Source organism: Ornithorhynchus anatinus, chromosome 4, assembly GCF_004115215.2.
Source record: "Ornithorhynchus anatinus isolate Pmale09 chromosome 4, mOrnAna1.pri.v4, whole genome shotgun sequence".
Lineage (NCBI taxonomy): Eukaryota > Metazoa > Chordata > Mammalia > Monotremata > Ornithorhynchidae > Ornithorhynchus > Ornithorhynchus anatinus.
The window spans coordinates 82,469,606-82,493,441 of NC_041731.1; the positions used below are offsets into that span (position 1 = coordinate 82,469,606).

Sequence of the window (23,836 nt, forward strand, 5' to 3'; positions counted from 1 at the left end):
GCTGGTGGAGATCTAGACACTTGGCTACCCTTTATGGGCAGGGAACACATCTCCCAACTCTGTTATATTTTACTCTCCCAAGCACTTAATACAATGCTCTGCACACCTTAAACGGTCTGTAAACACTACTGATCGATTGACCCCATCCTTCTCCCTCACCTGCTTTAATTCTGTCCTCCTCTGCCCAACAACTTTCCATCTTTATTGACTCCAATACCCATTGCTGAGCCAGCTGTTCCAGTTGCTTAACTCCCTTTCCAAACCCCCGCTCCCTCACCTCTTCATCCCTTTCCCCTAATGGCCTGGCTATGTACTTTATTGTCAAAAATGAAACTATCGGGCGTGACCTCCCTAAAATCTCCCTTGTTCCTCTCCAGGCCCTCCCTCCTCCTGCGCTCTCTCTGACTCTTCCAACTTTCCCGACAGTATCCCAAGAGAAGATCTCTCACCTCTCAAAATGTACCGTCTCCACTTGTATCTGTGACCCCATCCTTTCACATCTTATCAAAACACATACCCCTCCTCCCCTCCCAGACCACTATCTTCAACTGTTCATTTTCCAACGGCTTCTTACCCCCTTTGAAACATGCTTATGTATCCCCTATCCTAAAAAATACCCTCCGTGGACCCCACAGCTCCCCCCAGTTTCGACCCATCCCCCCACACTGTTCCTCTTCAGACTCCTTGAGCGAGCTGTGTACACCTGCTGCCTCCACTTCCTTTTCTCCAATTTTCTCCTTGATCCCCTCCAATCTGGTTTCCACCCCCTTCACTCCATGGAAACTGTTTTCTCTAAGATCATCAATGACCTCCTTGTCAAATCAGAAGCCCTTTAATGTATTCTCCTGCCTCTCCCCACTCCCAGATCATTTTTCTACAAAAGCGTTCCGGACATGTCACCCCACTCCTTAAAAAACTCCAGTGGTTGCCCATCCACCTCCACATCAAACAGAAACTCTTTATCATCGGCTTTAAAGCACTTGGTCATCTCGGCCCCTCCTACCTCATCTCACTACTCTCCGACTACAACCCAGCCCCCACACATCACTCTTTTAATGCTAACCTTCTCACTGTGCCTCGATTTTGCCTATCTCACCACTGACCCCTCACCCACCTCCTGCTTCTGGCCTGGAATGCCCTCCTTCCTCATCAAATGCGATAGATAATTATTCTCCCCTCCTTCAAAACCTTATTGAAGGCACATCTCCTCTTAGAGGCCTTCCCTAACTAAGCCCCTCCTTTCCTCTTCTCCCTCTCCCTTCTGCATCACCCTGATTTGCTTCCTTTGTTCTTCCCTCCTCCCAACCCCAAAGCACTTACATATGTATCTGTAATTTATTTATATTGATGTCTGTCTCCAACCCTCTAGACTGTAAGCTTGTTGTGGGCTGGGAATCTATCTGTTTATTCTCGTATTGTACTCTCCCAAACGCTTAATACAGTAATCACTCAAATACTATTGAATGAATGAGTGAATCCTAATCCGTGACTTCTCAGTTGCCTCTGACACTAGAAACGATATCCAGCCTTGGTTTCACTGACACTGTCCTCTCCCCGTTCCCCCCTCCTATTTCTGGCAACTCATTTGCAGTCTATTTTGCAAGCTCCTCCTCTACTTCCCATCCTTAACAGTGGAAGGCCCTGGAGGCTCAGTTCTTTGTCTCCTCTTCTCCATCTACTCCCACTTTCTTGGAGAACTCATTCTCTCCCATGGCTTCACCTACCTTCTCCACGTGGATGATTCCCAAATCTGCATTTCCAACCCTGGCTTTTCTACTTCTTTGCGGTCTCATTTCCTCCTGACTTCAGAACGTCTCTTCCTGGATGTCCCGTTGACACCTCAAACTGTGTTCAGAACATAGTTCTTCCCACCCAAACCCTTTTCTCCTTCTGTCTTTCCCATCACCATACACACCACTCTCCTTTTATTAGGGAAGCAGCGTGGCTCAGTGGAAAGAGCCTGGGCTTCGGAGTCAGAGGTCATGAGTTCGACTCCCAGCTCTGCCACTTGTCAGCTGTGTGACTGTGGGCAAGTCACTTAACTTCTCTGTGCCTCAGTTACCTCATCTGTAAAATGGGGATTAACTGTGAGCCTCACGTGGGACGACCTGATTACCCTGTATCTCCCCCAGCGCTTAGAACAGTGCTCTGCACATAGTAAGCGCTTAACAAATACCAACATTATTATTATTATTATTCAAGCCCCAAACCATGGCATTGTTCTCAACACATCTCTCATTCAACCCATATTTTCAACCTGTCACCAAATCTTGTTGGTTCTACCATCATCTTGCTAAAATCCACCCTTTCCTCTCCATTTAAACTGCTACTGAACTGATCCAAGCACTTATCCTATCCCACCTTGACTACTGCATCAGCCTCCTCGCTTATTTCCCTGCCTCCTAGCTCTCCCCCTCTGGTCCATACTTCACTCTGCTGCCCTGATCATTTTTCTAAAAAAAACTCCTTCAGTCCACATCTCTCCATTTCTCAAGGACCTCGAGTGTCTGCCCACCTGCCTCTGCATCGAATAAGAATTCCTTACCATCCGTTTTAAAGCCTTCAATCAGTTTGTGCCCCCTCTTACCTCACCTCACTGATTTTCTAGGACTAGAACCAGTTCTCACACTTCTCTCCTCTCATGCCAACTTACTCTACCTCGATATCTTCTATCTTGCCACCAACCCCTTTCCCACATCCTCTTTCTAACCTCCATATGTGATAGACCACCACACGCCCCACCTTCAGAACCTTATTAAAATCACGTCTCCTCTGAGGCCTTCCGTAACTAAGCCCTCTTTTGCCCTAATCCTTCTTCCCTCCTGTACCGAGCATGCACTTAGCCATGTCCTTTGAGCACTTGAAACCCTTTTCTCAGCTCCAAGCACTTACGAACATATCTGTAATTTATTTTTAATACTGTCTCCCTCTCTAGACTGTAAGCTCCTTCTGGGCAGGGAACACATCTGCTAACTCTGTATCCCAAGCATTAAGCACAGTGTTCTGCACACAGTGAGTGCTCAGTAAATACCACTGACTTATCTAATATTTCTCCACCCAAACTGCTACTATGCTGATCCAAGCATTTATCATATCCTGCCTTGACTACTGCATCAGCCTCCTTGCTGACATGACTTATCTACTATTTCTCCACCCAAATTGCTACTCTGCTGATCCAAGCACTTCTATCCCACCTTGATTACCACATCAGCTTCCTTGCTGACATCCCTGCCTCCTAACTGTCCCCTCTCCAGTTCATACTTCACTCTGTTGCCCAAATAATTTTTCTACAAAAATCATTCTGTCCCCATCTCCCTACTCCTCTGGAACCTCCAGTTGGTTGCCCATCCATTATGCAAAAACTCCTTGCCATCAGCTTTAAAGCACTCGATCAGCTCTCCCTATCCTCCCTCCTAATAATAAGCATAATAATGGTATTTGTTAAGCATTTGCTGTGTGCCAAGCACTGTTTTAAGCACTGGCTAATCAGGGTCCCTCGTGGGGCTCAAAGTCATAATCCCCATTTTACAGATGAGGTAAGTGAGGCACAGAGAAGTTAAGTGACTTGCCCAAAGACACACAGCTGACAAGGGGCAGAGCTGGGATTAGAACCCCCCGACCTCTGACGCCCAAGCCTGGGCTCTTTTCACTAAGCCACGCTGCTTCTCTCCTGAACTCACTGATTTCTTACTACAAACTAGCCCTCAAACCAGCCCTCATCCTAATGGCAATCTACTCAATGTTAACTTAATCTCTTCTATTTTGCAGAGGAGCCTTGCCCAAATCCTCCCTCTGGCCTGGAATCCCCTCTTCCTTCATATACAACAGATCACCACTCTCCCCACCTATGAAACCTAATTAAGGTCCTATCTCCTCCAAGAAGTCTTGTCTTCCATGCCTAAGCTTGCATTTCCCTTACTCCTTCCCCTTTCTGTGTTGTCTTTACAGCGGGTCTTCATCCTGCTTTCAGCACCTGTGGACATGTCTTTATATTCACGTCTGTCTCCCCCTTTAGAATGTTAGCTCCTTGTGGGCAGGGAACGTTGCTACCAACTCTATTGTACGCTCCCAAATGCTTAGTACAGTGCTCTGCACACAGTAAACACTCATTATCATTGACTGATTAGCTCCCTTGTGACTCTAGTTTCTGTGTTTAGTGACTTTTTGTAATGGTTTAGAGATTACTCAATTAGCCATAATATGAGGGGAAAAACCAGTAGAAGTGTTTAAGAGCAGCCTAATAGCAAAGGGAAAGCAGCATTAACTGCAGCTTTATTGGTGTTTCAGTCTTGTAGTGCTTTTACAATATATGTCTTCTGCTTTTCTGCCCTCCCAAGTGTTCATTCATTCATTCATTCAATAGTATTTATTGAGCGCTTACTATGTGCAGAGCACTGTACAAAGCGCTTGGGATGAACAAGTCGGCAACAGATAGAGACAGTCCCTGCCGTTTGACGGGCTTACAGTCTAATCGGGGGAGACGGACAGACGAGAACAATGGCGATAAATAGAGTCAAGGGGAAGAACATCTCTTAAAAACCGATGGCAACTAAATAGAATCAAGGCGATGTACAATTCATTAACAAAATAAATAGGGTAACGAAAATGTATACAGTTGAGCGGACGAGTACAGTGCTGTGGGGATGGGAAGGGAGAGGGGGAGGAGCAGAGGGAAATGGGGGAAAAAGAGGGTTAAGCTGCGGAGAGGTAAAGGGGGGATGGCAGAGGGAGTAGAGGGAGAAGAAGAGCTCAGTCTGGGAACGCCTCTTGGAGGAGGTGAGTTTTAAGTAGGGTTTTGAAGAGGGAAAGAGAATCAGTTTGGCGGAGGTGAGGAGGGAGGGCGTTCCAGGACCGAGGGAGGACGTGACCCAGGAGTCGACGGCGGGATAGGCGAGACCGAGGGACGGTGGGGAGGTGGGCGGCGGAGGAGCAGAGCGTGCGGGGCGGGTGGTAGAAAGAGAGAAGGGAGGAGAGGTAGGAAGGGGCAAGGTGATGGAGAGCCTTGAAGCCTAGAGTGAGGAGTTTTTGTATGGAGTGGAGGTTGATAGGCAACCACTGGAGTTGTTTAAGAAGGGGAGTGACATGCCCAGATCGAAGTGCCTAGTTCAATAATGGGCACATAATTGGGGCTCAGTAAATATTGGTGATGATGATGATGAATAGTCATCCTTCAGGGATAGGGATTCCATAACATTTTTTGTAGTCTATTTGGTTCTTTACCCAGCTAGTTGCCGAGTTTTTTTCTATCACCCCTACACCGTCCCAGAAGGATTCTTAACAACTTCTTCAACGTTTTCTCCATTTAGAACACTGAGAAAACTGCAGTAGTGGTTTCCGTGATTGTTAGTCTGAGTTGTGAGGAGCCTGAAATCCTGCTGCTCCTGACAAATTTATTCTCATAGTTTCATTTCAACTTGCCTTATTGTGTCTGTTGCCAACCTCCTCCCTGCTAGGTCTTAGATTGTAAGCTCCTAAGGAGCCAGGGACAGTGACTATTTCACATCTGTGTATTTTCCCCAGCATCTAGTACAGTGCTATGCACATCAGCATGCCTAGTGGAAATAGTACGGGCGTGGATCCAGAGGACCTGGGTTCTACTCAGTAAGTTGTAGTTATTGAGCGCTTACTGTGTGCAGGACACTCTACTAAGAAATTGGGACAGTGCAATATAACACTATAACAGACACAGTCCCTTCCCTCAATGAACTTACAGTCTGAGGGGGAGACAGACATTAATGTAAATAAATAAATTACAGATATAATAATGATGGTTTTTATAAAGTGCTTACTATGTGTCAAGCACTCTTCCAAGTGCTGGGATAAATTCAAGGTTATCAGGTTGTCCCACGTGGGACTCACAGTCTTAATCCCCATTTTATAGATGCGGTAACTGAGGCACAGAGAAGTGAAGTGACTTGCCCAAAATCACACAGAGACATGTGGCGGAGCCAGGAGTAGAACTCACGACTTCTGACTCCCAAGCCTGTGCTCTTTCCACTGTCACATTGCTTTTCTATAATATGTGCGAATTGTACATTCCAAGCGCTTAGTACAGTGCACTGCACATAGTAAGTGCTCAATAAATACTATTGAATGAATGAATGTATACATAAGTGCTGTAGGACTGGGATGGGTAATAAATATAGGGAGCCAGTCAGGGTGTGACATGGAAGGGAGTTGAAGAAAAGGAAAAGAGGGCTTAATCAGGGGAGGCCTCTTGGAGGAAATGTGCCTTCAATAAGACTTTGAAGGTGGGGAGAGTAATTGTCTTGGATCTGAAGAGGGAGGGCATTCCAGGCCAGAGGCAGGATGTGGGCCAGAGGTTGGTGGCAAGATAGACGAGATGGAGGCACAGTGAGAAGATTAGCATTAGAGGAACAAAGTGTGCGGTCTGGGTTGTAGAAGGAAAGTAGGGAGATGAGGTAGGAGGGGCCATCGTGACCGAGCGCTTGAAAGCCGACGATAAGGAGTTTCTGTTTGATGTGGAGGTGGATGGGCAACCACTGTAGGCTCTTGAAGAGTGGGAAAACATGGCCTGAATATTTTTCTCGAAAAGTGATCCAGGCAGCAGAGTGAAGTGTGGACGGGGGGGGGGGGGGGGGCCGGAGACAGGAGGCTGGGAGGTCAGCAAGGAGGCTGATACAGAAATTGAGGTGGGATAGGATGGATAAGTGAATTAACGTGCTAGCAGTTTGGATGGAGAGGAATGGGCAGATTTTAGCGATATGAAGGTTGAACCAACAGGATTTAGTGATGGATTGAATATGTGGGTTGAAAGAAAGAGTCAAGAATACCACCAAGGTTAAGGGCTTGTGAGACAGGAAGGATGGTAGTGTTGTCTACAGTGATGGGGAAGCCAGGGGAAGGATAGGATTTGGGTAGGAAGATGAGTTCTGATTTAGACTCAAGTTTACGGTGATGGCAGGACATCCAAGTAGAGATTTCTTGAAGGCTGGAGTAAATGCAAGATTGCGAAGAGGGAGAAGATCAGGGCTGAAGATGCAGATTTGGGAGTCATCTACATAGAAATGGTAGTTGAAGCCATGTGAGCGAATGAGTTCTCCAAAGGAGTGAGGGTAGATGGAGGATAGAAGGGGACCAAGAACTGAACTTTGAGGAACCCCTACAGTTAGGGAATGGGAGGGGGAGGAGGAGCCCGCAAAGGAGACTTAAGAATGAATGGCCAGAGAGATCAGAGGAGAACTAGGAGAGGACCGAGTCAGTGAAACCAAGATTGAATAACGTTTCCAGGAGAAGGGGGTGGTGTCACAGTGTCAAAGGCAGCTGAGAGGTCGAGGAGAATTAGGATGGAGTGGAGGCCATTGGATTTGTCAAGAAGGAGATCGTTGGTGACCTATTCATCAACATTGAGGTCCTTTAGGATTTAGGTTCTAATCCACCTCCTCACTCATTCAGTCGTATTTATTGAGCACTTCTTCTCTGCGGTATGACCTCGGATAAGTCACGTAACTTCCCTGTGCTTCAGTTCCTTTATCAGCAAAATGAAGATTCAGTACCTATTCTCCCTCGTCAGACTGTTAGCTCAGCGTGGGACCCGATTATCTTGTATCTACACAAGTGTTTAGTACATTGCTTGAAACATAGTAAGAAATACCACAGTTATTAAATTCTACTACTAGGCTTTACACAACCTACTATCATACTAGGCAACCCAATCAAAATCTATCATGCTTTAATTGAAATTATTTCCTCATTTAGTTTAATCCTCAGAGGATAGTGAGCATCGTCATAAAACCCCTTCATACACTGAACAATTATTAAAATTTCCTTTGTCTCTAGACTATACCCAATTATTTCTTCATGGAACCTCTTTTCCATTTGATTGTTTAATATCACTTTTCTGCATATTTTGTTACTATACCTGGAGTAAAATTAATAATGAGAATTAGTCAAATATCAAAACTGATAGCGTCTAGGTCTGTGGATTGTAAATTCTTTGAGGGCAGGTATATGTATATTTACTGTACTTTCCCAAGTGGTCAGTACAGTGTTCGGCACTCAGACTTTCAATAGATTCTATTAAAGGTATGAGATTAATAAAATCTACTTGAGGTAAAGGTTCAAATTAGTAAACTATTGAAAGTCACTATTGAAAGAAGCAGCAAAAAGAGTCTTGTGAAAGAGTAGGAAGGATGTTTTAACACAACTCTTAATATATTTAAACCAATACTAGGCTCACAATGGGCAAGAATTTGTAGTCATTTTATAATCAACTGAGAGAGATAAGAGCAAAATGTAATTTGTTTTCTGAGATCCTGAATTTATTTAGAAAAATAACTTTTTTTTTTAACTTTCAGTATTGACAATATGGTTGATAAAAATCATCGAGATGGAGAGATAATTAAGTTCATTCCTCCATTATACAAGCAGCGATACCAGTTTATTAAAGATTTAGTAGTAAAGCACAAACCCAAAAAGGTTGGTATTTCTTTTTCAAATATCTAAGTTTTTTAGGGGAAGATAAACTCTAATGTAGATACAGTATTGCAGAAAAATGTGAAATTGTGTAGCAATAAATGATAATTACTCCAGTACCACAACTCCAGAGAGTTTGGTTATATTTGGGACAGTGTTCCCATTTTCAGTTATGCCAAGTTGGTTTAGTTGAATTGAGTAAGAAAAATAAATCACCAAGTGAAAATAAATCAAGAGCAAGAACTTTACCAAATGTCTAATATGTGCCAAAAATATTGCATTGCGTACCTTATAAGCATTCAGAAATATCAACTGAGCTTCTAGAGTCAGATAGTTTTCTGGACATTATTCCACAGTCCCATTTCTTAGTATTATCTCATTAGTGCTTGTTTTTGGTAAGAGAAGAGAGTTTTAAAACTTTCATAATACATGTTATCACTCAGCAGTTTGGAGTGCATATTGTGCATATTGTTAGGGAATTACAGAATTTTCTTTCAACAGTGCACATCTATCTTGATAGAATAGATAGCAGTTATGGTTATAAACAAGTGCGTGACACTGAAAATATCAAACTCATATTTTGACCCACATTTTCCATAAATCCGGCTTCCTCAAGGATGTTATAGGAGAAGTGAGTATATTTTGTTTTGACGTCTGAGTCATTGTCTGATAAAGTCCCAAATTGCTTGCCAAGCAGACATATCAGAAAGGTCCAGGTTTCTGAACTGAAAAATTCATCCTTCAATTTAGTCTTGTGTACTAACTATACTGTACTTTGTAGTATAGTTAATGCTGGAGCGGGACTGGCTCTACAGAAGTAATGGGCACAATAAGGTCGGACGTGTTCTGCCAAGCAGTTTCATGTAGTCTGTCTCAGAGCTTGGCGCTTCCATCAGCGACACCTCTTATCTGACTTTGAGTCAGCAACGGGTGCAGTTGTGAGCCCAGATATTCCCTTGTGAGCTCAGATATTCCCTTGCCATTTCATCATTTGCAACTGTTTTTGTCACCTTCTTTAGACAGAATTCAGTTCAACCTTACTCTGTGTTTTTGAGTTTGATGCTTGTGCATGAGATTTCCTTAACACGAGGTTTCACAAGAATTGCCGTTGCTGCTGCTGGCCTATTGCCCTTATCTGCTACGTCCCCTGAGTAGTTCGGCAAGAGCCATAAGCCTGTGGGGGGCCAGGGCCTCGCACCCCAGAGGCCCAATGGAGGTCTTCTAGTTCCCTCTTATCGTTGGAAAGCTGCAAGCTCCTGAGAGATAAGTGGAAAGGTGAGCTGTAGACTCGGGAGATAAGGTCTCTGAGCCTGCTCACCGGGCCAGAGCTGAGGTTTGCTGCTCTTCTTGAACTCTTCCTCTTCCCCGTCCCACTCCTGGCTTCCTAATCGCCTTCCTCATTACCTCCGGGATGCTGTGGTGTCAGATAGAAGGCTGACGCCTTCATCCTGGGCACCAGCCCTCGTCCCTTTGTAGTTGTCAGCCTGCTCACCCCATTTTTGCATAGGCACTGAGTTATTTTCACACCACATGACAAACTTATTGCTGAGGTGTGACCCAAGGCCTAGCAAGAAAATACTTGGAAAATAAAATTGACAGAAATACTGAGGCATCGATGACAACCTCAAATCACCTCAGTCCACAGAAGTAAGCTAATGAATGCACATTATAATAAACGGGTATATTATGTAGTGTAACTGCCACATTTTCAGATTTCCTGTTGGCTTTGCACTGCATACCTCTTTTGGAAACGAAATCGAGATCATGATGTAGTTCCTCAGGTCAGAAGATGTTTACCAAGACCATCAGTTCTTGACATACTGCAAACCTGTTCTAAATATGAATTGGTCATTTATGTCATCCACATCCATTACCAATCTCCTGAGGTACTTTATCTTTTCATATTCATCTCAGTATTATAATACTAGTGATATTTAATCTTGCTCCTATTCTTTATTCATCCTCATTTAAAGAAAAATATCTTGAGGTAGCCATGTTAAGGAAAATGAACTACTGCAGTTTTTTTTGCCTTATGGCATTTCAAATCAGTGTACGACAGTTACAGACACAATGGGCAATATTTATGAGATTTATGAGTCTTGAATGTCTCAGAAAGCTCTTAGTTTCCTAGGGAGAAGTCAAGCCTCAGTTATAGAAAAAAATGCTTGATTTTCCTTTGATATTACAAGCCATCTCCAACTTGTTTTTATCATTTAATGCTAATTCATCTTTTTTCCTTGTTTAAAAGATAACAGAGTTTCATTAGGAATCTGATTTACGTCTTGTTAACTTCTACTTCTAGCCCCAAGCCTTCATGTTTGGACTTCTTTTATCTGAACAGGAAACTATGTGATGATAGCTTTTAAAAATAAAGAATGACATGGTTCCATTTCTTTTTTTAATTTACAGGTTGCAGACTTAGGATGTGCCGACTGTTCACTATTGTGGATGCTGAAATTCTGCAGTTGCATCGAGGTGCTTGCCGGATTGGATATCTGTGAGAATGTGTTGAAGGAGAAAATGTAAAGCACTTTTGTAATTACCTTTCTGAAAGAGGACTGTTTATTTAGTCCAACTTAGTGGTGTACAGGACTTTTCATTATTGAGATGAGGGAGAAGGCTTTTATTTTGTAAAGGTTTGTATTTAGAAGATTAGGAGAATTATAGAAATTGAGCTTTCCCTAAGAAGGTCGATTTGCATGGTCTCTGAATTTCTTCATCGTAAAATGGAGCAACATGAACCAACTTAATGGAGGTATTGTTAAGATTGATTAATAAATATAATTTTTTAGTACATCTACCTCTTAAAATTGAATGCTTAAAATTTGAAGTGTTGACATTTCTTATCAACAGTATTAATCTTCAGTCACCGAAAGTGATTCAATAACCGTTCTCCCTCTTCTCTAGATTGTTTATCCCATGTGGATCAGAGACTGCATCTGACCTGATTTAATTCTTATCTACCCTAGTGCTTAATACAGTGCTTGGCACATAGTTAGTGCTTAACAAATGACATAATTAACATGCTACAGTATTCTCAGTTGTATTTCAATTTATATTTGTCTTAAACAGTTTCATTCTGCTATATGTTCAGAGTATAGAATTTAATAACTGTTTCCTAATCTGATATTTTACCTTGATAAATATGCTTTGTGTTGCACTTGTATATTTAAATTGCAAAACTTTTATAAGTATAATTTTATAATTTCCTTAAGTGAAAATAATTTGAAAAAACTGTACTCTGCTATCCACGGTCAGTACGTATTTGAGCCACATTTTTGCACTGAAATAACAAAGACATATTATAGGAATGGAAAGTATTGTGTTTTTATAGCTCAGATACCATCATGGCAGCCTGAATTTTAAACTTTGATCCTTTCACCTGTTTCTTCAAAGGGTAGGACCTTTGTACCAGTTGCATAACTGTTGGGTTCCTTTATGCAATTTGTTTTCTGGCTTTGAAATAAATGGGATAGGCTGTTGTCTAGAGTAAATTGGTTGATTTTTTTCCACGTGGGTTTTTAAAAAATTTCCTCCGAAGGAATGTACAGCCATTTTTGGCAGGGAGCCTGTGTTTTCCTTTCATGATTTGGTTGGAATTCTATTACAGAATTAGGGAGTGTTTATCCACCACACATGTCTGTCTTGATAGAATGTTATCCACAAATCAATCAGTGGTATTTATTGAGCACCTGCAAATCAGCACAATTAGAAGGAGCATATGTAAAAATGGGTGTGCACATGCATGAGGTGACAGAGTGTGAGTACTGCAATGAAGTTGTGTACATCAAGTTCTTCAAGAATACAACTATCATGTTTCAGGAGTACAAAGATGTAAAAAGTTAAATTAGTACTTGATGCTGGAGAGAGGGTCAGTGTTGTGTCACGCATTTAGATACTGTTTTAAGAATACTTGATTTATGATTTTCTGTGGAATATCTATTAAGAGAGGGAAGGACAAGAACTCCTTTGGTAAATCTACATTTTTAAATTCAACCTCATCTATCTCAATAAATGGAGAGGTAGGTAGATCAAAAAGGATGTGGAAGAAGAATAAAATAAACCAATTCAAAAGTTCATTGGAGGCAGTTTTGACTGTGTGAAGAAGACAAGTTATTGGATATGGGGTAGAGAGAGAGACCTTCCCAACTCCTGGGTGGGTCTGATAGATTCCTGACCTTTCTTCTGAGGACCCAGGAAGAAGCATGGCAAGGTGCAAATGTACAGTTGTGCCAGGAAGTTACCAGGGTCATCGATCTCTGTGCAAACTCTGTGACGCAGGGTGCCATAACCATCGCACTTGCCAGGAGCCGCAAATAGGAGAAGCGAGTGAGGGGTTTTATAGGTTGGTCCAAGTCGAACAGTCTATGACCCACTATTTTGTGGCCCACCATTTCATTCAGGGCTCTACTGGATGGCCCTCTTCCTTTGGATTTACAGTGAAAGGTTATTTGCAATCATTTTTTACCCGGACTTTGAGAGAACTAAATAGTATAAAAATTTTTGACATCACGTGGAAAGCAAGGCGAGGCATGATATGAACCTTACATGGTGGCTTCAACCAATTAGCAGCGGGTTCTCTTTTGTCCTTTTAAGACAGTAGACAACAGAAAACAGAAATCATTTTGGTGTTGCAATTTCTTTTTGTGGTTGGTCTTAAATAGCTGCATTGAGACTTTCAAAAATTACCACCTAAATGCCTATTAGTGGCCAAACTATTTTAAGCTGCTCCTGATTGAGTTGCTTATTAGCGTTGGTTTCCTAGACTATTACTCTTCAGTTTTTAAGGTAGAGGATGTAAATGAAATTGATTTATTTAATCATAATAAGAAAAGCAGCATGGCATAGTGGAAAGAGTGCAGAGTTGGCAGTCAGAGGATGTGGGTTCTAATCCCGGCTCTGCCACTTGTCCGTGTGCCCTGCGTGGGACCACCTGATTACCTTGTATTTACCCTAGTTCTTAGAACAGTGCTTGGCACATAGTAAGCATTTAACAAATACCGTTTAGTTTTACTCTTGTTAAATGTGTACCATGATTTAAGATCGAATGAGTTTTTTTATGTGATAAACAAAACCTAAGGAGATTTGAATATTTCTTCCAAAGGGTCTTTTTTTTGAAAAATAATGTTTTCTCAGGCACAGACTGACTCCCCTTCCTGGAGATTATCTGCAACCCAGCGAGAGAACTTTAACCATTACTTTACATCAAGGTTCAGTTGTGGAGAAAGATTCCTGCCTGCTTGGATTTGATTTGATAACTTGCATTGAATTGTGAGTATTAAACATATATGCATAAATAAACATATGTGTATTTACATGCACACACACATCATTAAAGAAATTTTTGGCATTACTCAGAAATCAAGGGGAAATTTCATGCTTCAGATTTATTATTTCTAGACCATATCTTGCATTACCTTGCATTAGAGGTAATTACATTACATTAGAGGTAATTAGAGGTAATGCAATTACATTGCATTAGAGAAGCAGCGTGGCTCAGTGGAAAGAGCATGGGCTTTGGAGTCAGGGCTCATGAGTTCGAATCCCAGCTCTGCCACTTGTCGGCTGTGTGACTGTGGGCAAGTCACTTAACTTCTCTGTGCCTCAGTTCCCTCATCTGTAAAATGGGGATTAAGACTGTGAGCCCCACGTGGGACAACCTGATTCCCCTATGTCTACCCCAGCACTTAGAACAGTGCTTGGCACATAGTAAGCGCTTAACAAATACCAACATTATTATTACCTTTTTCTCACAGTGCTTTAGAATAGGGTCAAATGTTTTTTTATAGTAATTAAGGAGGAGCCTTGACTGAAGTCTAAGTAGAAGTTAGTTACCAAAAAAGCGAGATTCTACTACTGATTCTTCTCTTTGGGTTTTCCCGCCTGTAAAATATGACTTATCTATTGTCCCTGTACTAGATTCTGTGATTAGAAGTTTGCAACACAGTTCACATTGGAGTTGATGTGACCTGAAGATCCATAGAGAAGCAGCGTGGCTCAGTGGAAAGAGCACGGGCTTGGGAGTTAGTGGTCATGGGTTTGAATCCCGGCTCTGCCACTTAGCTGTGTGACTGTGGGCAAGTCACTTAACTTCTCTGTGCCTCAATTATCTCATTTGTAAAATGGGGATTAAGGCTGTGAGTCTCACGTGGGACAACCTGATTACCCTGTATCTACCCCAGCGCTTAGAACAGTGCTCTGCACATAGTAAGTGCTTAACAAATACCAACATTATTATTATTAGTATGACTAAGGACACAATTAGGCATTAGTAAACTTTTCTGATATCTTATGAAAAATGTTAAGGGTGAAGTATTGTGTACCAGGTTAGATGAAATGAAGTAAATTGTAGGATTGGTTTATGCTCACACAAATTGGCATGAGCAGCGCCTCTGTCCTATGTGAGATTTTCCCAGAATGCAGCAAGGGAGCCTGGAGCAAGAATGAGCTTGGAAACAGTGACTTTGGTGTGGCTCCTTTACTTCATCCAAGCTCGGCCATTCCAAAGTGGGTCATAGGCCAATACTTCTGGAAAAGCCATAGTCAGTGGTTTGCAGGCTGCCGTGGAGGGTGAGGTCTGGCGAGATACTGATCTGTAGCTGGTAGTTTCAGGGTTGCAGGCTGCTAGGGATGGCGGGGCCTCGGGAGATACTGGAACGCATATGGAAGCAGCATAGCCTAATGGATACAACACAGGCCTGGGAGTCAGAAGGACCTGGATTCTAATCCCGGCCTTTCACTTGCCTGCTTTGTGACCTTGGGCAAGTCATTTCAATTCTCTGTGCCAGTTACCTCATCTGTAAAATGGGGATTAAGATTGTGAGCCCCATGTAGGACATGGACTGTGTTCAACCTGATTAGCTTATATCCACCCCAGTGCTTAGAATAGTGATTGACACATGGTGAGCACTTAACAAATGTCATCATACATATTTGATGATTACTGAGCACTTGCAGCCCACAAGAAAAACTTTTGATAACTCGTCACTCTCCTGATAGAAGCTTTTTAGAAAATATGCTGTATAAATCTAACCAGTAAGTTTAGTTCATTGCATGTGTTTGAAATTCTTTCTGGATAGTTAAGAGTTTGAAGAGGAATGAAATGAGAGGTTTTTTGACAAACGTACTGGTTCATCTACTAAGGCTAGCCCAAGAAATATTTTCAAAGCCTTTAGCCTCATATCCTTTCAGCTCTCCATAACAAAGTCCAGTTTAGAAAATCGTGGGAAATCATCTCTGCCTTAAACCACAGTTCTAATAAATAGTAAATATCTGAGAGCATTAGTTGCTGTTGATTTCAGTGTGAGTTTGTGTCTTTGGGGTTAATTATCTTTATGGATTAATGAATAGAAATAGTAATGGACCGTGCCATCTACAGAGCATTTCCTGGGCATTTATTTGAGAGGGATGGGTGCTGCAAGGGGCACCTCTAAGAGGCAGGGGACGGCATGGGTGCATGGGGAGACAGAGAAACAAGTGAGTCAGTTCTGATCCTTCATGATCGTAAGAGGAGGTCGGGGAACAGCCACAGGCAATTATCTACAATAAGGAGGAAAGCGGGCTAAAGAACCTTAAGAAATAAGTAAATGAGTTTAAAAAAATCCCACCATGTAGTGACTTAGTGATGTAATGCCAGCCATGTAGCACTCAAACACAAGAGGTTTTATTGAATTGGGAAAGTACAGAAATTGGATAATACTCTCCCATTAATCTCCAATCTTAACCTTTGCAGAATAGAACACCTGGAGTCAACAGAGCTGCCCAAGTTCTTGGAAGCGGTGTTTGGGTTCATGACTCCAGCCATGGTTGTAATCAGCACTCCTAATGCAGAATTTAATCCCTTGCTCCCAGGAGTGAAATTATTCAGACACTCCAATCACAAATTTGAATGGAACAGAACCCAATTTCAGAACTGGTGAGTGTGGATGAGGCTATTATTTTACACTTAGGTTTAAAGCTACAGTTTTTGATGCAATTTCAACTACAGCGAACAAGTTATTCTTCTTACCTAGGGGAATCAAGGGTTCCAACTTTCAACTTGGGGCCTGAGGGGTTGGAGCACCAGGGAAAGTTTTGAGGGGCACGGGCTTTGAGGGGAAGGGGAGATAATGAGAAGGATAAGGGAAGAAAGAAAGGAGGGGGAGAGAAAGAAAAGGAGGAAGAGGAAGAGACTTACTGCTCTTCTTCCCCTACAACCCAACCTGTGTGATCTTGGGCAAGTCACTTAACTTCTCTCTGTCTGTTACCTCACCTATAAAATGGGGATTAAGACTGTGAGCCCAGGTGGGATATGGGCTGTGTCCAACCCGATTATCTTATATATACCCTAGTGCTTAGTACAGTGCCTGGTACATAGTAAGTGCTCAACAAATGCCACGTAAAAACCCCACCTAAACTCGCTGTAGCTTCTCATCTACTACTGTTGCTGCTTATCTTCAATCAGTGGTATTTATTGATAACTTGCTATGTGTAGGTCACTGTACTTAGTGCTTGGGAAAGTACATTATATAGAGTTAGGATACATGATTCCCTTGAGGTTGTAGAAGTAATAATATTACTTTTTAAGCACTTACTATGTGCGAAAAACTCTTCTAAGAACTGGCACTTAGAATTTTCGCCTCAGTGAGCTTCCAGCCCCAGTTTACACCTCCTGCCTTCAACTACCTCTTTGACCCTCTTCAGTCTTGCTCCCGCCTTCTCCACTCGATTGAAACCTCTCTCTGCAATCAGGCAGTGTATGTACTGTGTTTAGAGCACTGTATTAAGCACATGAAAGAGTATGACATAACAGAGTTGGTAGACATGTTCCCTGTCCACAAAGAGCTTCTAGTCTGCAGGGGGAGACAGACATTAAAATAAATTACAGATAGGTATGTTAGTGCTCTGGGGCTGAGGGTGGGGTAAATATCAAATGCTTAAAGGGTAGAAATCTAAATGCAAAGGTGAGGCAGAAGAGAGGAGAGGGGAAATAAGGGTTTAGTCAGAGATGGTCTCTTGGAAGCAATGTGATTTCAATAAGGCTTTGAAGGTGGGGAGAGTGATGGTCGGATATGAAGTGGGAGGGCATTCCAGGCCAGTGGCAGGATGTGGGCGATGGGTCAGTGGTGAGAGAGACGAGATCAAGGTACAGTGGGTAGGTTGGTGTTAGAGGCATGAAGTGAGCATAAGGGGTTGTTATAGTAGAAAATCAGCGAGGTTAAATAGAAGGGGGCAAGTTGATTGAGGTGCTGTAAAGCCTATAATAAGGACTCTGATATGGAGGGGGATGGGCAACCACTAAGGCTTCTTGAGAAGTGGGGAAATATGTACTGAATGTTTTTTTAGAAAAATAAGCGAGGCAGTAGAGTGAAATGTCGACTGGAGAGGGGTGAGACAGGAGGCAGGGAGGTCAGTAAGGAGCCTGATACAGTAGTCAAGGCAGGCTAGGAAAAGTGCTTGGATCTGCATTGTAGCAGCTTGGATGGAGAGGAAAGGGTGGATTTTAGTGATGTTGTGAAGGTAGAACTGACAGGATTTGATAAGTGTTCAATAAATGATTGATACATGGGTTGATAATGTGCCAAGTTTATGGGCTTGTGAGATAGGGAAGATTGTGGTACTCCCTACAGTAATGGGAAAGTCAAGGGGAAGAAGTATTTGGGTAGGAAGGTGAGAAGTTCTGTTTTGGGCATGTTAAGTTTGAGGTGTCATTGGGACATCCAAGTAAAGAGGTCCGGAAGGCAGGAGGATATGTGAGTTTAGAGAAGGAAAAAGATAGGGCTGGAGAGGTAAATTTGGGAATCATCCACATAGAGCTGGTAGTTGAAGCCATGGGAGTGAATGAATTCTTCAAGGGAGTGGGTGTAGACGGAGCATAGAAGGGGACCCGAAACTGAGCCTTGAAGGATTCCCACAGTTAAGATGATGGGAGGCAGAGTGGAAGCCTATAAAAAGACTGCGAATGAATGGCCAGAGAGATAAAAGGCAAACTAGGAGAGGACAGTGTTGGTGAAGCCAAGGTTAGATAATGTTTCCAGGAGAAGGGAATGGTCTACAGTGTCGTAGGCAGCTGAGCGGTTGAAGATTAGGATTGAGAAGCCAGTGAATTTGACAAGAAAGAGATCATTAGTGAATCTTGAAAGAGCAATTTCCGTGGAGGGAATGGGGATAGAAACCAGATCAGAGGGAGAATTAGAAGAGAGAAAGTGGAGGCAACAGGTATAGACAACTTGTTCAAGGAATCTGGAGAGGAATGGTAGGAGGAAGATGGGGCAGTAATTGGAGGGAGCCGTGGGGTTGAGAGGGTATTTTGAGGATAAGGGACACAAGAACAATGACCTACACCTTGCCAAATCTAATGGTCTCTAGTCCATCATAATAATCCCTAACCTCTAGCTGCCTTTGATGCTGTGGGCCATCCTTTTATCCTGGAAACACCATCTAGCTTTGGTTTCTGTGACACAGTCCTTTTCTGATTCTTCTATCTCTCTTCTTCTTGGTCTCTTGCTAGTTCTTCCTATAGCTCCCATACCCTAAATCAATCAGGCAGTCATCATTGTTGTTGTTGTCTTATGCTGTCGAATCATGTCCAACCCATAGCGACGCCATGGTCTCATCTCTCCCAGAACGCCCCACCGCCATCTGCAGTCATACTGGTAGTGTATCCATAGAGTTTTCTTGGTAAAGATATGGAAGCGGTTTAACGTTGTCTCCTCCCGTGCAGTAAACCTGAGCCTCCACCCTCTAGAGAAACAGCGTGGCTCACTGGAAAGAGCACGGACTTTGGAGTCAGAGGTCATGGGTTCGAATCCCAGCTCGGTCACTTGTCAGCTGTGTGACTTTGGGCAAGTCACTTAACTTCTCGGTGCCTCAGTTACCTCATCTGTAAAATGGGGATTAAGACTGTGAGCACCCCGTGGGACAACCTGATTCCCCTGTGTCTACCCCAGCGCTTAGAACAGTGCTCGGCACATAGTAAGCGCTTCACAAATACCAACATTATTATTATTACTCTCTCCCATGCCGCTCCCATGCCAGCACAGGGGAGTCTTCACTTGTAGCAGATTGCCTTCCACTCGCTAACCATTGCCTAAGTTAGGAATGGAATGGAATCTCCCTTCCATATTCCATGGTGGAGTACTGGAAACCCTCCAGGTATGACCCTGAGAGGTGACAGTCATCATTATTTATTATTATATTATTTATGTTTGCAGAGTACTGTAGTTAGGGCTTTGAAGAGTACCGTGTAATAGAGTTGGTAGACACGTGCCCTACCCACTGATTTTCCAGTCTCTGTAGATGGCCCCACCATCCTTCCTGTCTTAGAAGCCCATAACCTTGGTGTTATTCTTGACTCCTCTCTCTTTCAACCCACATATTCAGTCCATCACTAAATCCTATCGGTCCCACCTTCACATCACTAAAACCCTTTGCTCTTCCCCCCTGCTCCCTGCCCCACAGCTCTTATGTATATGTGTCTATATCTACAATTCTATTTATATTGTTGCCTTTTTACTTGTTTTGATGTCTGTCTTGCCCCCTCTAGCCTGTAAGCCCGCTGTGGGCAGGGATTGTCTCTCTTTATTGCTGAATTGTACTTTGCTAGCATTTAGTACAGTGCTATGCACACAGGAAGCGCTCAAAAAATATGATTGCATGAATGAATGAAAATCTACTCTTTCCCCTCTATCCACATTAATATAATCATTCATCCTATCCCGCTTAGATTACTGCATGCGTCAGCCTCATTGCTGACCTTCTAGCCTCCTGTCTCTCCCCACTCCAGTCCTTACTTCACTCTGCTGCCCGAATCCTTTTTCTACAAAAGCATTCAGTACATGTTTTTCCACTCCTCCAGAACCTCCAGTGGTTGCCCATCCACCTCTGCATCAAACAAAAACTCCTCACCATTGAGTTGAAGCCCTCAATCACCTTGCCCCCTCCTACCCCATGTCACTACTCTCCTACTACAACCCAGCCTGCACACTTCACTCCTCTAATGCTAACTGTCTCACTGTGCCTCAATCTCATCTATCTCGCCACCAACTCCTGGCCCACGTCCTGCCTTTGGCAGGAACTCCCTACCTCATCAAATAAAAATAATAATAATAATAATAAAGGTATTTGTTAAGTGCTTACTATGTGCCAGGCACTATTCTAAGCGGTGGGGGACATACAAGGTAATCAGGTTGTCCCACCTGGGGCTTACAGTCTTAATCCCCATTTTACAGATGAGGGAACTGAGGCACAAAGAAGTGAAGTGACTTGCCCAAAGTCACACAGCTGACAAGTGGTGGAGCTGGGATTAGAACCCTTGACCCGTGCTCTTTGAACTGAGCCACGCTGCGTCAAATCCAAAAGACAATTACTCTACCCATCTTCAAAACCCTTTTGAACGACATCTCCTCCAAGAGATCTTCCCTAAGCCCCTCTTTCCTCTTTTCCCACTTAATTCAATGCACTTCAGTCGTATTTATTGAGCGCTTACTGTGCGCAGAGCACTGTATGAAGCACTTGGAAAGTACAGTTCGGCAACAGATAGAGACAATCCCTATCCAACAACGGGCTCACAGTCTAAAAGGGGGAGACAGACAAAACAAAACAAGTAGACAGGCATCACTACCCTCAAAATAGATGGATAGAACCATAGATCAATGCACATCATTAATAAATAGAGCAATAAATATGTACAAATATATTCATTCATTCATTCAATAGTATTTATTGAGCGCTTACTATGTGCAGAACACTGTACTAAGCACTTGGGATGAACAAGTTGGCAACAGATAGAGACAGTCCCTGCCGTTTGACGGGCTTACAGTCTAATCGGGGGAGATGGACAGACAAGAACAATGGCAATAAATAGAGTCAAGGGGAAGAACATCTCGTAAAAACAATGGCAATATATACAAGTGCTGTGGGGAGGGGAAGAGGGTAGAGCAGAGGGAGGGAATAGGGGCAATGGGAAGGGGAGGAGAGGCAGAGGGAAAGGGAGGGCTTAGTCTGGGAAGGCCTCTTGGAGGAGGTGAGCTCTCAGTAGGGCTTTGAAGAAGGGAAGGGAATTAGTTTGACGGATGTTTGGAGGGAGGGCATTCCAGGTCAGTGGTAGGACAGGCGAGAACGAAGCACAGTGAGGAGGTTAGTGGCAGAGGAGCCGAGTGTGTGGGCTGGGCTGTAGGAGGAGAGAAGGGAGGTGAGGTAGGAGGGGGCAAGGTGATGGACAGCTTTGAAGCCAAGAGTGAAAAGTTTTTGCTTCATGCGAAGGTTGGTAGGCAACCACTGGAGATTTTTGAGGAGGGGGGTGACATGCCAGAGCATTTCTGCAGAAAGATAATCCGGGCAGCAGAGTGAAGTATAGACTGAAGCGGTAGAGACAGGAGGATGGGAAATCAGAGAGGATCTTTTTCTGCTTCACCCTGACTTGTTCCCTTTGTTCTTCCCCCCTCCCAACCGCCCAGCACTTATGAAGATATGTCATTTATTTATATTAATGTCTGTCTTCTCCCCTCTAAGATGTAAGCTCATAGTGGGCAGGGAATGTATGTGTTTATTGTTGTATTGTACTCTCCCAAGTGCTTAGTATAGTGCTCTGCACACGGTAAGTGCTCAATAAATATGACCGAATGAAAGAATGACAAACTTATGAATAAATATGGGAATCCCTCAAGCCTCACTACTGGGTCTTTTATTTTCAATCTACACTCTTTCCCATGGAGAGCATGTCAGCTCTCATAGTTGAACATATTATTATTACTTCCCTGTGCCTCAGTTTCCTCAACTGTAAAGTAGAGATTAAATACTTGTTCTCCCTCCTACTTAGACTGTGAGCTCCATATATGTTAGGGAATGTGTTCAACCTGATTAGTTTCTGTTTAGCCCAGTGCTTAGAACAGTGCTTGGCACATAGTAAGCACTTACATATTATTTTTGTTTTCAAATCCCCATATACAGTTAGTCACCAAATCCTGTTGTTTTTTTCTTCATATCTCCAGAATCGGAATGCTCTCCATCCAAACTGCTACCAGGCTGGTTCGAGCACTTGTCATCTCTCTGTTCAACAGTTGCATTGGTCTTCTTGTAGATTGTCCTGCCTCCCCATCTCTCCTCTCTCCAATTCGTACTTTGCTCTGTCCAGATTATTTTCCTAAAACATCTTCTGTGCCCATCTCACCAGTCCTCAAGAACCTCCACTGGTTGTCAGTTCTATATTACGTAGAAACTCCTGAGTGAACACTGGCTTCAGTCAGCTCTCCCTTCCCTACTTGTTGTTGCTCCTTTCATTCATTCATTCAATCATATTTATTGAGCACTTACAGTGAGGAAAGCACTGTACTAAGAGCTTACTCCATCCCAGTTTGCACACGCTTCGCTCCTCTCTCGCCAACCTACTCAGTGTGCCTCATTATTTTCTCTCTCCGTTAACCTCTTGCTTATGCCCTTCCTTCTGCTTGTAACTCCCTCTCCCTTCACAACCAGAGGACCAACCGCATTTATTAGTACAGAGCCTCAGCTCTTAGTACAGTGCCTGACACATAGTAAGTGCTTAACAAATACCATTATTATTATTCTGTCCATATTTAAAGTCCTTCTGAAATCACATATTCTCCAGGAGGCTTTGCCTGATTACTCTTCCATCTGCCCATCCTTTTCCACTCTCATTACTGCCATTTCAGCTCTTCTGACTCTCCCACCCCCATAGCATTTATTTAGGAGTCTTTAAACTCTGTGGCTACCCCTCTACTTGTAGTTTATTTGAGTGTCTGTCTCCCCTGCTATTTTGTAAAGCTCTTGAGAGCAGGAATCTCTCTATTACCTCTGTTGTACTCTCCCAAGCGTGGAAGAAGCACTGAATAAGTACTATTGATTGATTGATAGGAGCCACATATTCAGCTTAGAGTGTTTGATGTCCAACAGCAGTTTGATGTCCTATAGCTCCAGGAAGTCAGGAAGTCTGCACGTGGCCAGGGCCTGATTACCATTGGATCAAAAGAGCCCTGAGCTAATTCTCCCCCCCACCCACCCCTCCAAACATCCCGTAATGCCGTTCCTCACCTTATGAGCTGCCATTACCACTGAAGCCCCCACCCTGACCAAAAGAGACCCCTCAGCATGGCCAGATGGAATGTACTTTTCCCTCATCAACCACTCCTCCTCCTTTCATTCATTCATTCAATAGTATTTATTGAGCGCTTACTATGTGCAGAGCACTGTACTAAGCGCTTGGAATGAACAAGTCGGCAACAGATAGAGACAGTCCCTGCCGTTTGATGGGCTTACAGTCTAATCGGGGAAGACGGACAGACAAGAACAATGGCAATAAATAGAGTCAAGGGGAAGATGTCCTCCTTCCTTTACTGACCTGCTGCTGCAACCCCAGCCAACTCGACTCAGAAGACCCTGAGTTTGATTTCAATAGGTCAGG

General features: G+C 43.2%; 1 protein-coding gene across 3 annotated transcripts in view; it reads left to right on the forward strand.

Moving 5' to 3' along the window:
* The window catches only part of HENMT1 (HEN methyltransferase 1), a 41,725-nt gene that overhangs the window by 4,167 nt on the left and 13,722 nt on the right, over positions 1-23,836 (forward strand). For 2 of the 3 annotated variants that reach the window (XM_029063908.2, XM_029063909.2), the window contains 4 exons: positions 8,319-8,439; positions 10,846-10,958; positions 13,573-13,707; positions 16,169-16,351. In XM_029063908.2, the coding sequence (XP_028919741.1) occupies positions 8,329-8,439; positions 10,846-10,958; positions 13,573-13,707; positions 16,169-16,351 (542 nt within the window). In that variant the 5' untranslated portion in view covers positions 8,319-8,328. The remainder of the gene's footprint in view (positions 1-8,318; positions 8,440-10,845; positions 10,959-13,572; positions 13,708-16,168; positions 16,352-23,836) is intronic. The other variant, XM_039911847.1, reaches the window with a different exon arrangement.